The sequence below is a fragment of the Python bivittatus genome, unplaced genomic scaffold (genome assembly GCF_059951505.1).
Source record: "Python bivittatus isolate LINGU-HERP-01145 unplaced genomic scaffold, Pbiv_v1 ctg000840_np1212, whole genome shotgun sequence".
NCBI classification, from domain to species: domain Eukaryota; kingdom Metazoa; phylum Chordata; class Lepidosauria; order Squamata; family Pythonidae; genus Python; species Python bivittatus.
Window position 1 is genome coordinate 48,726,472 of NW_028277113.1, and position 16,002 is coordinate 48,742,473.

Consider the following 16,002-nt stretch of genomic DNA (forward strand, 5'->3'; position numbering starts at 1 on the left):
ATTTTCTTCTAAACACTTTCTTACTCATTTGAACGTTCCTAAATACAGTAACATTTTCTCGGGAAAAAAATTAATTAATAAAACATATTGTGATTGGCTTATGGGGCCTGAGTTTTGGTATACTCTGTATATGTACTTGCAGGCCTTTTTAAACATTCCTTGGGAAATTACTGTTAAGTATATGGCTGCCTATTATGTCAACTGCAGTCATCAAGACTTCAAGATATAGGGTTTCAGAACCGATAAGCACTAAAGGCAACTTTAGCCCTCCAGCTCCAATTTATCCAGAAGTCCTAGCATAGAAATCTTTATTCAGCTGAATTCTACAAACTGGGAAACTTGGCTTATCACACTTCTGTGAATATATTTTACCATGTTTAGCTGAACACAATTACATTTTTACTCTCCACCTTGTAAGTAAATAAGGTGACTGTAGGCAGAAAAGATGGGACAAAGGTGTTGCTTTCCATGATGGTTGGATTGGTATGCTTGATGAAGACATGTTCCTATCCCCAAACAAGCCATCAGAATTGACATTATTTTTCTTCTGAACATTATTCTTCTTCTGAAACTTGTGGTTTCCACTGATGGGCTCCTTCTGTATGATGGTAACTATTTGCACAGCACAGTTCTGATAATTTTATTTGCATTATCTATTTGCATTATCTAAAAGTAGCAAATGTCTTTGCCCACAAATGATTGCCAACAGTTATTGATCTTAGGGGATAATTTTGCTTTGCTTGTTTTGTTAAATATATTTTTATTGGTCAATGACTGAAATAAAGCTCTGTCTGTCTCTCTGTCATGTATATAAGGAAGTCTATTTCCATATGTATTTTATCTTACATGGTCTGGGATAACTGTTTTTACTATAATATAGATAGTCCTCACTTAATGTCCATTCGTTTAGTGACCATTCAAAGTTACGACAATGCTGAAAAAAGTAATGTGCAACTGGTCCTTGCACTTATGACCATCGCAGTGCCCCCACAGTCACGTGATCACGATCTGGGCACTTGGCAACCAGCTCACACTTACAATGGTTGCAGTGTCCTGGGGTCATGTGATTGCCATTTGCCACCTTCCCAGCTGGCTTCCAGCAAGCAAAATCAATGGGGAACTGCGTGATTCACTTGATGACTGTGTGATTTGCTTAATGACCAGGTGATTCACTTATCAACTGATGTGATTCGCTTAATGACCACAAAAAATGTAAAATTGGGTGCGGTCATGCGATGCCTCACGTAATGACCACCCCACTTGACAGCAAATTTTCCAGTCCCTATTGTGGTTGTTAAGCGAGGATTACCTGTAATTTTTATTATATTGCTAAATCTACATCCTGTTTACAGAGATTGCTTTAACTTCCCATGAAATCAAAAGGACTTAATTATGTTATGACTGATTTATTTAGTCTCTATCAAATATATAGATTCTCTTTGGGCTGCAAATAGTTGCTCTTAATGAGACTAAGAGATTAATTAATAATTATTTCTAGTTTAAAGATGAAACCAAAGACTAAAGGACTGAAACATCAGCAGCAACAACATAAGAAATTGCTGGCTGCTATGCTTTCACAAGATTCATTTGATTCTCTACTGAGCACAACTCCTTCAGTAACAGAAGAAGATATTGACAATGAAGATGATGCCATGGAACTACTGGGTAATTACAAAACTTAATTCATTTAAGGTGTCCTCAATTGATTATCCTTTTGAAACTCAGTATGGAATCTGAAGTCAGATTCCAAATGTGTGCTTATTTGGGAATAGGTATGTTTAGTTTAAAAAGTCTAGAGAGATATAAATTGCTACTGCCAGTTTTTTTTAAATGCAAATTTTATACAAATTAATGTTTTCCATCTTTATCTATCTATCTATCTATCTATCTATCTATCGAGAGAGAATTGTGTATATATAGTCAACATCTAGAGGTATTGCTTCTTGGAATTGGAATTGTAGTGGCAGTTCATCCATCATTGTGCATCGTTTCCTTGTCATTTGGAATTACAAGCAAGGTTTGGTTGTGTTCTGGGATTATTCTTAAATTAGGCACAACATGAATTTAAAAATATGCCCTGGAACACTCATTAGAATACCAAATAATATCATATGTTATTTTTCCATTGCCAGATTCTCTGTCTCTCCTGGTTCTTCAGTAGTGATAAATGTCTACTGCATTGCATTGATCCACTGTAACTGAGCAGATTTTCTTCTTAGAACAATTTGATATGTAGGGGGATGTGTTTCCGTAGTTCTGTGAGACTAATGCTTTAGGGTTGTTGTTTTTAATCTCTGAGTGAAAAATGAATTGTGAGTTCTAATTTTCAAATCTCTGTGGATGAGATGGTGATTTAAAATGTAGAAGACTATTTCACATTAATGTGTAAGCTTGAACGGTAAACTTTAATAGACAAACACTGAAAATGTCAGTATGTGCAATACAGAATGTTTTTTCCTTTCTTCTCTCACAATAAATTGTTAGGAATTTGTCTATTTTTGTACAGTTTTATCCTTTTGTATAGGCTTCATATAGGCTTCACTTAATATGCATATTTATTCATATTATTTCTTTTCATGCTGTTGGCTATTCTACTCTTGGCTGCTATTAAAAGAACACAGTTCGCGGGCAACTTTTTGAAAGTCATATTCTGTTAACTCGTAATTAGTTAAATGAATGTGTATCTTTTCTCCATTTCTTATGATTGCATGTACTTTTTCATGAGTTTAACTAACCCATCTTATACAATTATTAATGACATTAAATATCTTAATACAATATATTGTCAAAGGCTTTCACGGCCAGCATACGATGGCTGGTGTGGGTCTTCCGGGCTGTGTGGCTGTGGTCTTGAAGTCTTGTTTCCTAACGTTTCGCCAGCACCTGTGACCGGCATCTTCAGAGTGCAGGAGCACAGACAGGAGCAGTTCTCTCTGTGCCCAGGGTGAAGTGACCCTTCTGTGGGTATTTATAGAGATCTGGGGTGGGGGGTGGGGTTGGGTTACTGAGTGGCTGCTTGTTTTGGAGTCAGCATCTGTGTGTATTTTCCTGGGGATTAGGCAGGGTTTTTTCTTCTACTGAATTGTTAACGAGGGGCTGCTGGGGGTGATTAGCAAGTTCATTGTGTGAACTGTTCACATGTCCTGGTGGTTGAGCTGAGTTCGTTGACCTTTTGCAGGCTGTATTTTTCAGAATTGGTAGCCAGGTTTTGTTGATTTTTAGACTCTCCTCTTTTTTATTGAAACTGTGCTGGTGTTTGTGAATCTCAATGGCTTCCCAGTATAGCCTGGTATAGTGGCTGTTGGTGTTGTCCAGTATCTCTGTGTTTTCAAATAGGATTTTGTGTCCAGTGTGCTTGAGAGCATGTTCAGCTACTGCAGATTTTTCTGGTTGCTGTAGTCTGCAGTGTCTTTCGTGTTCTTTTATCCTGGTATGGATGCTGCGTTTTGTGGTCCCGATGTATACTTGTCTGCAACTGCATGGTATGCGGTATACTCCTGCAGCGGTGAGGGGATCCCTTTTGTCTTTTGCTGATTTTAGCACTTCTTGTACTTGTGCTTGATGCTCTCCGGAGTTGTGGTTTATGAAGACACCTACAGATAGAAAATACGAAACAAGCACTAGAGAAAAGTTAAGGCCCATAAACTATGGAATCGAAGAGCCTTATAATATTCATTTACTTCATTGGCTATCCATAAATGTTACGTTGAATTAAATCTATTAATCTGACCCAGGCATGTTCTACATCAAGTATATATCTTCCTATACCAGGAAGCCATTGAGATTCACAAACACCAGCACAGTTTCAATAAAAAAGAGGAGAGTCTAAAAATCAACAAAACCTGGCTACCAATCCTGAAAAATACAGCCTGCAAAAGGTCAACGAACTCAGCTCAACCACCAGGACATGTGAACAGTTCACACAATGAACTTGCTAATCACCCCCAGCAGCCCCTCGTTAACAATTCAGTAGAAGAAAAAACCCTGCCTAATCCCCAGGAAAATACACACAGATGCTGACTCCAAAACAAGCAGCCACTCAGTAACCCAACCCCCCCACCCCCCCCAGATCTCTATAAATACCCACAGAAGGGTCACTTCACCCTGGGCACAGAGAGAACTGCTCCTGTCTGTGCTCCTGCACTCTGAAGATGCCAGTCACAGGTGCTGGCGAAACGTTAGGAAACAAGACTTCAAGACCACGGCCACACAGCCTGGAAGACCCACACCAGCCACCAATTACTAGATGATCAAAGAAATCATGGTTCTTTTTTGTCTTTTCCTTATAATGTTGGATCAATTGTCTATCATGCTGTACCACTGCTAGCATGATTATGAAAAGTTGTCATTTGCAGAATCCCTTTTCTATAGTTCCGGAAGGCCATTCAAACTGCCAACATTCTGCAGTATGTTTTGGTTTGTTTTTAATAGAGTTAAAGTGGAGGGATGACAGAAAATTCTAGCCTTACCCTTGTTTAAATGGGTAAATGCAATTGCTGTGGCCTTTGCCCTCCCCAAGATTTGATTTGATTTGATTTGATTTTTTTACTTACTTACTTAGTTACTTACTTACTGGGGCTTAGATGCTGTTTAGAATCAACATGATTATGAGCAGCTTGTTAAGTGTAGTCTCCAGCCACACAAAGATTACTCACTCCATTATATGCACAAAGAATATTTAAAAGAATTTTAAAATATATAGAATTGCTGACTCAATTAGTTGCCTACTAATGTGTAGATATTATTATATAAAGTGCTACTAGCAAGATATCACAGAGGAGAAATATTGCCAAAAGCAGTTCCATTTTCTTTCCATTCTTTATTTCTGTTTATTGGTGGACCAAGATTTGATTGCATTCAATAAACTGAAAATAGAGTTATGCATCTGGTTTTTCACAACACAGAGAGTAACAGGATTTAGTCAGCTACAAATCTCGGTTTTAATTTTGCTATATCTAGACTGTTGCTAAGATTTCACGTAAATTTTAGAACAATTGTTAAAGGCATCTTATATCTTACTATGTCATATGAACACACCATTTAACTAGGAGTGGTTCCCAGTGACAGATAACAAATTTGAATTTCATACATTCTTTGAGATTGTATGAAAATTTAATAATATGCAAGGAATGGAGCATTATAATGAATGAGTGATTTTCAAGCTGTACTCAAGAAGCTCTCAAAGTTTCTTGGAAACTTGTTCAAGTCCTTTTAGTGAGAATATTAGTAATGAAATACAATTTTTACTCAGAGATTGCCTGCCTGTTACAAAATGAGGATGTATTAATTAACCAAATTAATTGAATTTTCTAAAATGCTATAAAATGTCCTAAGTCTAAATGTAATCTGTATCAGTATCAGTATTTTTTTTATTATTGTTCCATTCTACCTCTCCCCAATTCACATTTGTCACTATTTGAAGTTTTTTCTTATACTTAGCTCTCTCTACTATGTGAAGTTGCACGTACACTTTTCTTTAATATGTGATTTTTAAAATTTTAATAATTCAGATAGGTACTTTGTATCTGCACCTTTCTTATATATACACCCTTTTGTATGTAGTATTATAAATATATGCATTTTTGTGTGGATATTTAAATGGCAAATCATGGGCACTAGTGGACTATGCTCACTACTGTCTGTACTGTGACAAGATATAGTTTGATGATCACATCTATTCTTTCCCATTTCTTTTGCATCCTGAGAAAGTGTTTCAGAAACTTTGGTCTCAGAAAGGGATGCTCAGAGGATGGGCAGCAAAGTTAAAGTGGCATATGTTGTCATGAAGGTGGGGCAGAAGTATGATACCGAAGTATTTAGGTATGATACCTAAGAACATCACTTCTTTTTTTCTTCTTAATAGTTTAAAATCCCCTGTACAATCCTTATTTTTTAAAATAAATTTGTAAATATGTTCAGAGTGGTGGTGGTCTATATGCTATGACTTTAATTAGCACTTTATAATTAGCTTTAGTAATTGCAGAGTTTCTGGCATATTGTAATGTTAGATTTACCATGTGGAAACACTTAGTGAAGGGCAGAAATTAAAATCCATGTTAAAATACAAAACGTCCCTCATGTATGTTTAATAGAGCAACAGGAATATAGTAGGTAAAATGTTGAATTAAAATAAAAGAGATCAGTAACCTATTGGGCACTTTGGATTTGTCATTGTTTTTCAACTAACTGTATTTTAGAAGATTAATGGGAAAATAAAAATTGGGGAGGAGAAAAAGTAGTAGTGGTAGAGGATTTGAATCAGTAGAACTGGTAGTGATGTGAGATTTTAATCATCCCAACATCTGTTGGAAGACAAACTTTCTGTAGCATAACCCTTCCAGAGATTTCATAGTAACTGATAAGGAATATTTAGTTGAGGGAGCAGAAGAAGCAGGAAAATTAGGGGAAATGAACACAAAAACCTAATATTATTACTTAGAAGGGCAACTCCTATTTTGGCTCAGTCTTCTATCACAAGATGGATATTTATTCTACCAGGAAATTATGAAGGGCAGGAATAAAGCTTGAGATTGATGATTACATAGTCAGGGAATACCTGTTTACTTTGAATGAGTTTAAAGCTCCAGAGTCAAATGAATTGCATCTAAGGTACAGTACTGAAAAAAATTGCAAATGGTCTAATTGAATTTTTATGTATGCCCTTCTAAGTAATAATGTTAGGTTTTTATGTTTGTTTCCCCTAATTTTCCTGCTTTTTCTGCTCCCTCAACTAAATATTCCTTATCTATTACTTCTCCAAGAAAACTCAAGAGAATGGGTGAAACAGGAGGAGGACAATATTGTTCCTTTCATCAAAAAGGGAAGAAAAGAGGATTTAGAGAACTGCGAACTTGTCAGTCTGTTGTTAATATTTGGGAAGATTATAAACTAAGACCTTAAAACAATATAATTCATCATTAAAACAATGTGGTGATTACCAGAAGTCAGCAAGAATTTGTTAAGAAACATTTTAATCAGACTAATCTTATTTTTTGATTCAGTAATTTCCTTAGTAGATTATGGAAGTACAATAGACATGATGTATCTTTACTTAAACAAAAAAAATAATTAAGTAGTATATGACTTTCTGATTACCAAGTTAATTAACTGTGGTTTGGATAGTGGTGCATAAGCAGCTTGCTTGAAAGTTGGGCTCAAAGAATGTTCATTGGTGGTTTCTCATCAACTGGAGTGAAATATTAAGTGAGGTACCTCAGTGATTCCTCTACTCATCAGCATTTTTTTCGTATAACTTGGATGAAAAGGTGGAGGGAATGCTTCTCAAATTTGTAGATGATACAAGATTAGATGAGATAACTAATATCCTAGATGATAGAAGTACAATTCAAAACAATCTTGATATTTTAGAGAAATGGGATGAAATCAAATGCAAAGTTACAGAATGGGGAATACTTGTTTTAGAAAAGCAGTTGATTACAGAATAGAACTCAGCAGTACAGTATGATGTAAATACAAAAAAAGCAAACACAGTTATAGGCTGCATCGATCAAAGTATAATGTCCAGGTCACAAGAAGTAATTTTTCCACTTTATTCTCTGTTTGGCAGGTTTAGCCATTACACTTTAAGAAGGATTCAGACAACCTGGAAAATTTTCAAAGAATGGCAGTGGTCAGGGAACTAGAGGCTAAATCCTGTGATGAGAGGTTGAACAAGCTAGACTTGTTTAGCCTTGAGAAAAAGAAATTGAAGGCAGATATTCTTCAGTATATGAAATAATGTTATATAGGTCAATACTTGTTCTCAGTTATTCCAGAATACAGGACACAGAATAATGGAGTTGTTACAGGAAGGCAAATTCCAATAGAATTATAGAAAAAACTTCCCAACAGTAAGAGTCATTAGATAGTTGAACTAACATCCAACTCCTTTCTTCCATCTGCTGGTTGTCTGTATATTTGCAGGCCAACTTTAGGGTTAGAGAGGGAGTAACTAATTTATATTGTTTATCAGAATGCATATTTTTTTGAAGTTTTATAGGAAAATAAGGGAAAAGGAATCATATATAGGAAATATTCCTACAATTAGTGCTACCACTTTTCCTCAATTACATTAGTACTTCAATTTGTAATTTATTAAAATGCATATTTTAATGCCATTCTCAGGGGAAAAAATCCTAATAAAATAATGGAAGCAACAATACATTACAAGATCATATCATAAAAACAGCAATTTAAATAATTTAACAATTTGAACTCATCAAGTGGTAGGTAGCTTCTACCTTTTAGGATGAACCATCAGCAATAAAAAAACAAGGAGGCAAGAAATACTTGCAGGCTAGCACTTGGTACACTAGCCATGAAGGCCTTGGAAAAGATATTCAGATGCTGTGATGTGTCTAAACAAAGATCAGAATCGTGCAAACAGTGGTATTCCCTGTGACACTGTGGAAGTGAAAGTTGGACTTTGAAGAAGCAGGATAGGAAGAGTTGGTGCTTCAACTGCAGCCTTATCTAGAACAGGATGTACTGAAGAGAGTCACTCATGCCCTTGTTTCTCTCATGTGGATTATTGTGATTTGCTTTATATAGGTCTGCCTTGAAGGCCACCCAGAAACTACTATCCCACCTATCAGGAGGTGCAACAGGAAGGAGCCCAAAAAGGGTCCCCACCTCTGGAACAACTTGCTTCTTGAGACAATAGCTTCTACTTTCATGTCCTTATAAGAAGCATTGCATTGACTGCAACGGTTGCTTTTGTATGCACTTAGAGTCACCTTGACTGAAGCAATTTATACATTCCTACATAATATAAATAAAATGACATAATTATAATAAGCCCCCAGAGTTCTGAGCTAGTATAGCCAACAGGCAGGAGAACTAAGAGCTATAGTCCAAATATAACTGAAAATCATAGATTAGGAACTGCTGCCTAAATATTTCTTCTTAATATCTCTGTTACCTGCAAGGCCTTTGCTAGACTATTGTCACAGCTCCCATTCTGAGTTTTTAGCTATCTTTAGGTCCATCACATCAAACTATTCTTTGCCATTCTTCTATCAAATGTTTTGCAGACTTTTGTCCTGCCTTGCTTAATATGCAGACAGTTGTAATGAATATTACAAGGGGGATGATTTACATTGAATGAAGTGTGATTTATTAAATATCAACAATAGTTAAGCTGAACAGAATGCAGAATTCAGAGATAACATAGCCCTTTATTATGTGGTTTTTAGTCAGAGGTTGTCCTCTCCAATGGAAAGTGACAACAAAGGGTAAATTTTCTCCAAGCAGGTAGTGAGAGAGAAAAATATGGTTATTCCTCCCCCAAGCCCAGCACTTTTCAGATGTTTCTCTAATTCCACAGTGAATATTTAAGATCTGGCACTTATTAATCATCAGACAATCTGCTGCTACTTCTGAAAAATCCTTCTGAAGCAGAACTTTTTCAAAATGAATGGGGCCTGTGCCAATGCAGCACTTTGAAGATCAGGGTTTTAATAAGGCAGATTCTGTAATAGCACTGGAAAGATAGTTTCCCATTACCTTAATGGGGGTTTTGGCTGTGGTTGGTTCTGATATGTTTACATTTCCTAACAAGCCCTATTTCAAAAAGCTTATGTTGGCTCCATTTGGGACCACTCCTTCCAAATAAATGGAGTCCATTTTCCATAATACCGCAGTGATTCAAGCTGGATAAAAATTGCCTGAATAATATTCTTGCCTTAAATTGAATTCCCAGTAGTCCAGCTCTGCTAGTGAGGTTTTACTGAGATAATTCCCATTATCCCTATTGTTGTGACATAATCCAGAGACTTAAACGAGGTTAAGATTCACTAGGATGCACTTAAGTATCTTTTGTGAGATAGGCATTTATTTTCCCCTTTCTCTACTTAAAACTACAAGTATCAGCTCTTCTCATACCTTAATATTTTCAGAAAATTATTGATATTTGTCTTGTCTTTGGTGTTTGTCCATTCTTTGTAGGAACACCTGTATAATAGGATGAAAGGCCTCTAATTGCTTTGGAGATTTCATTTTATTTCCTCTCCAAACATGGCAAGATTTGCTTGGCTTGGATTTAGAGCAGACATTGTTCATAAACAAGCCCTTTGGGGGAAAGGAAAAGTCTAGAAGAGTTGTTGGGGCAGTGAATATAGGGATTCAGCTTCCATGGTTATTTCAGACAGAAGGAAAATAGCAAATTTCTTTCCATATGGTGCTAGAGGTTTACATTCAGCATTGTTACAGGACATGCTTCTGAGAATATACGGAGTGCTAAAAGGCTCCCATTAAAATGAAAATAAAATGTTCACTATGTATTGTCTTGGATGCAGAATATGGGTTTAACCTAACAAGTAGATACTCATTATATTTGAGGGAAACATTGAATTTGTTAAGATACAAAGCCTCATTTTTAACTAAACTGCATATTTAGAGGGAGAAACAGGAAGTTCCATTTGTCTCCTAAACATAGACTCTCTCATCTAATAATAGGCCAGAAGAGAAACAGGCCCAGGAGACTGCGTGAAGGGCATTCTATCTGCTTTCTGCCTTTTTCCCAGTGGTCAAAAAACCTGTAGACGCAAGGAGAGGCTGCAGTCTCCAACAGATGACTTTGGCATTCTTACTTCTGGCCCCTGAGGGGAAATGATTGCTTCTCACTAGTGAAAACTGTTTGGACCTTGGAGTTGTGGTTTATGAAGACACCTACAGATAGAAAATACGAAACAAGCACTAGAGAAAAGTTAAGGCCCATAAACTATGGAATCGAAGAGCCTTATAATATTCATTTACTTCATTGGCTATCCATAAATGTTACGTTGAATTAAATCTATTAATCTGACCCAGGCATGTTCTACATCAAGTATATAACAGGTTGATGCAGGACTGCATCAACTACTACTTAATGTAGGAAATCAGCTAAACGTCACATCTCCTTACATGCCTCCAGCTTCAGTCCAAAGCTTACCACATAATCCATTCTGCACAGCTAAACCCTACCATATAACCATAACTATTCAGATCTGAGACGCACAAAAAATGAAAATTTAAATCAGGCATTTCGCTAAATATAATAGCTACCCTGTGAAATATATATGAATGAATGAATGAATGAATGAATGAATGAATGAATGAATGAAATAGACCAATAAAGCTACACAGATCCCAGAAATACTGCATAAGACATGCTGAGAAGACAAATCAACAGAACTCTCCTTGTCACTACGGCTCTCAAATACCACTCAAATGCAGCATTGTCTTTCTCCACTTCTCTTTCCTTCTCTGGCTTATGCTCAGTAACCTAACTGAAAACAGTATTGATCACAGTATTGTACCACCTAATGGTACAAATACAAAAATTAGTCCTGCCCCAACATTCTGGCAAACATACAGTCAACAATATCAGGGGAATATACATTTGTTTCTCCTCCAATGTGAAGCGTGCCATCTTCAGTTAGCAGTGTTCCATTATACTTTACATTGGAATAATTGGCAAAGGAATAAAACAACACAATCTGACATTGGAAATGGCTATATCCTGAGACCAGTAGAGGTTTTTTTTTTTTTTTTTAATTCCCAAGACATTCATCAGAAGAACAAACATTTGAGAAAAGGAGCTGTGATGACCAATTGGATATTGAAATGGAACAACAGAAATTAATCGGAAGGTTCAGTACATTTTTCATGGTTCAGATGTGGACTAAGTCTTCCTGAAATATTACATTCATTAGTTATTTAAGGCTGAGAGTTTCATGTCAAATATTATAATTCTTTCATGTTTGATCATCTCTAAAGCAACCATTTTTCCTCATTCCCATTTTCTTTGCCTTAAGACTATGAGATAAATTTAAGCTATCTCAGGAGTATACTGTAAATCTCATGAAATGAGGGAGTTGCTAATCTTTGGTGGACTACAGGATTCTTTATTGATTTTGCTGCATCAAACTGACAGAACACATACCACTACTTTATTTATGATCACTATGTCAGCTATTTTGTTTCTGTGTCACCTGACCCCAAACAATTCTGTCTGTTTTCCCCACTTCTCTCAGTAGTGTGAACTTATAAAATCTCTTTCTCTGTCTTCAGAATTTATTTCAGTGGGAGGTGGACATGATCCAAGAAGTTTTAGATATGATAAAATTGATTGACATTAAAGGTACAAGTTTCCTTCCTTCCTTCCTTCCTTCCTTCCTTCCTTCCTTCCTTCCTTCCTTCCTTCCTTCCTTCCTTCCTTCCTTCCTTCCTTCCTTCCTTCCACCTGCCTAAGACTAATATAGCAACCTCTTTGGGAAATTTCATATAGAAACATTATTTCTGTCTTTAGTTGTTGCCACTTGAGGGCACTAATGTGTTTTCTTATGGATTCAGACTGTATCAAAAAGAAAATGTAGAATAGAATATAAAATGTTTGTATGTAGGAGATATAAAGTGACATATAGTCGGTTGAGTAGAAAGATGAATTGGATTTTATTAAAAAAAAATACTTTCCAAACATTGGGAAAATAACCAAAGAGTACAATTATTTCATATTTAACCAGAGATTAAATATAAATAATTATCTATTTAATTATTTATAAATGAGTGTAGTTGGCATGTTAAAAAGTGTTTTCTTTTGAAAAGAAAAGTTGATTGCAATAAAAATAATACATTATAGAAATTCAAAACAATTGAATAATTGAAATGAAATTAAACATACCGAAACCAGTGTTTCCATTCCACTAAAACCAAGTAACAGTGAAAAATATCAAATGATAAATGTTTTCAATTCAAGAATGCTTTTATGCAGTTATGAATCATACTAAATTGCAGATTTTATTGAGATAATTGCTAATGCTGTAAAACAGATTATGTACACATTTCCTAATAACAAGAAATAGCTCTTTGTTGTAGATCCAGATAGACTCCTGTAATGTCCAATTTTAACATTTTTGTCTTAATTCCTTTTTTATGTTCATATTTTACTTGAATGGTATATCTGATAATAAAGCAACACTCGTCCTGGTTTCTAAATTATGCCTTATTAACTACATGGAAACATCCACAGCTATATTCTTGACACATTTCTTTGTATTTTTGTCTTTATTTATTAAATTTATACACTGGCCAACTCCCAACGACTCTGGGCAATTCATATGCATATTTCCAGTTTATTTGTTCTTTGCATTAGATAAATGTCTTTAGTGTTACTTGTATATTTTTGCTGACTTTGATCAAAGGGAAAAGTAAAGTATAAAATGTTGACATTCGATAATTAAAATTTGGCTTCCAGATTTGCGAATCAGCCAATGTGGCATTTACCACCCTTTATTCCTCAACGGGACTCTGCAGTACTTAGAATGCTCAGCACCTGAATTTATGGCCCAATTTTTAAAGTACGTTCTGAATCATCACTGCCCAATCCATCATACCAAAGGGAATAGGTTTAAAGCTACTTTTTCTTGAATACCAGTTCCATTGTTCGTTGTAACATTCTTTTGAATCTGGACCTTTAAAAGCGCTTGTGATAAGGCATAGGAATTTGCTGTTCAATCCTCCCTACCACTAAAAACATGTTCATATAAAGTAGCTTTTGGATTTTGTACAAAAAATATTATAGTGTACACTTCTATCCGGTCTCCAGTATGTAGTATGAAATATTAATCTGACATTGCAAAATTTTAAAGTCTTTACGAATTATTCTAAATGGGGTACTGTTATATTTTAAAATGGTACTTGTTAGATTGTGTTCTTAATTTGCCATATTTTATTATTTTAAGTGGAAAATGATATATATTTCCATCAGATTATTTGGCAAAGTGGCAAAGCTTGACTCTACAGGAATCTGGTTGCTCAAATTATGAGGACATAAAAAATTACTAGGGCAAAATTTGATTTATACTATAAATACTTCCAAGCTATATAGATATATGTTTGAAAAAATTCAGCTATTTATACAATACAATGAAATAAATGAATTCAGTAATTCAGAGTTTGAGTTCATTGGCAACAGTTTCTTAAAATATATCACATCTGGATGTATGTTATGGTGGAAATGTATTGAAGAAAAATATGATAAGCAATAGGCTGCAGACTTAAGCAATCTGGCTTGGTTTTCAAAAACTGATATTACTTAGAGAAAAGATAGAGTTATAATCTAACAGACATAATAGTAAACTCTTCGTGTTTCTAAAAATATACTGTATTTTTCACAGTGTTCATTTTTGCCTTCTATAATCTTTTGTTGAAAGATATGATGCAGGCTGAGACTTTTCCCATAAAATTTAAATCTTACTCAATAGGCTTGAGATTGATATCCCAAGATTTGCTGAGTGAAGATAATACATTCCCCAAATAAAGCTTCCATATCAGGAATAGTCTTTTATCCTATGCTTTGAAGGATTGGCAAAGGAAAGGACAGAGAATTTTATGTTTTAAATCTTATGCAGTCTACATTGTAAGAATACAAAAATGTATAGAACATTTTAAATGGATTATGCAAATTGAAATTCATAAAAAAATCATAAAAACATATATTGCCAAAGCCTATTTTAAGAGGGCTGATTAAAGAGCTAATTTATTAATCAAGCATCAGCCTTTAAATACTTAAATGGAATTTCTTATTAGCCTACACATCTCTGATTATTCGCTGCAACTGAATTTCATTTGTGTATACACAGAATACTTTTTTGTCGAAATTAAAGAAAATTACAGCAGCGATTACTATTTTGGTATCGTTCATATTCTGTCCATAGTTCTACAAGTAGGGGAAAAGTTGTTTTTTACTTTTTGAAATGTTTCTAGTAGTTTTTTATCTCTTGACTCAAAGATCAATCTATTTTTGCTTCTTTAATCAAAAGTGGTTTAAATATAGATTGGGTCTTTGGGGGCTTATTACACCAATTTGAGCCTGATGTTTATTTGCTGCCCTTTTGTGCTCTAGCCTTTCTGACTTTCTTTTTGCAATTATTAGCTACTTATTCATATGCCTTATTGGTGATTATATCCATCTTCCATTGCCTGTACATGTCATTTTTTGAATCTTAGCTCAGTGATAGTTCTACATGCATCCACAATGGTTTACTAAGCTTCTGCTTATTTTTTTCTCATTGGAGTCTTATTTTTGAGAAGTTCTTACCTCCTCACTCCCTGGGACCTGAGGATTTCTGCTTAATACTGTGTATGATTATGCTCTGATTTCCCTTTCAGGAAGGCTACTGAGCCATTTCATAGTCCTTAAGTCATGGATGCAGGTGCTTCCTGTCTCCAATCCAAGAATTCCTCATGTTTTCTGATATGCTGGAAGTGTATGTGTGTGTATGTGTATGTGTGTGGGTGGGTGGACACTTTGCCTCTAGCCCTTTCACCTTCTCTTCCATACTTACAGTGTTTGCAGTTTTTGTTATATTCAGGGAGGGAACTGGACATGGCAAGTCCCTTGCAGATCTCTCTATTTCCATACTCTTCCCATGTATAAGAAACAGAGAGAGGAAGATGCCTCTCCACTGACCTCCCCTGCCAAACTGCTCTCTCTGTTTGCTTGCTCTCTGGAATCTGGTTTTCTTACATTCCCCCCTTGGTCACCTAGGTCAACAGGAAGCAACGCTCAGATCACGCCCCATGGGCAGCCAGTGGCAATCAGAAGCACAGTGTGTAATCTGCGGCACTCAGGAAACAGTCAGTAGCAGCCAGTCAGTCAGCAATCACTTCCCCTTCTTGGCTCTTCCTTTCTTTCCTCCCTACTCTTTCTTCTGCCTCTTCCTTCTACATAGTTGAACTCCTCTCCAAACTCCGACTTGCTCTTCTGTTTCCTCACTCAGTGGGGTCACACCCAAAGAGTAACAGCAAGATTAAGCAGGAGAGTAAAGAAAGTAAAGAGACTTGGACACATTGCCTGCCCTCACACACCCCTGACACCTATACTCAGCATGTGTGATATCTAAATGAGGCATCATTTTTATCTGATATGTAAATGTATATTATATATATGTCCATTTGTTTAGGCAAGTAAGTTGATTGATTGTTCAGATTCTACATTTGTTTTACCATGAGAATTTCTGT

General features: G+C 35.6%; 1 protein-coding gene across 1 annotated transcript in view; it reads left to right on the forward strand.

The window, feature by feature from the left end:
- The window catches only part of CUNH8orf34 (chromosome unknown C8orf34 homolog), an 84,950-nt gene that overhangs the window by 23,780 nt on the left and 45,168 nt on the right, over nt 1-16,002 (forward strand). Inside the window, exon 7 of the mRNA XM_088130646.1 lies at nt 1,499-1,665. Coding sequence (XP_087986772.1) covers nt 1,499-1,665 — 167 coding nt within the window. The remainder of the gene's footprint in view (nt 1-1,498; nt 1,666-16,002) is intronic.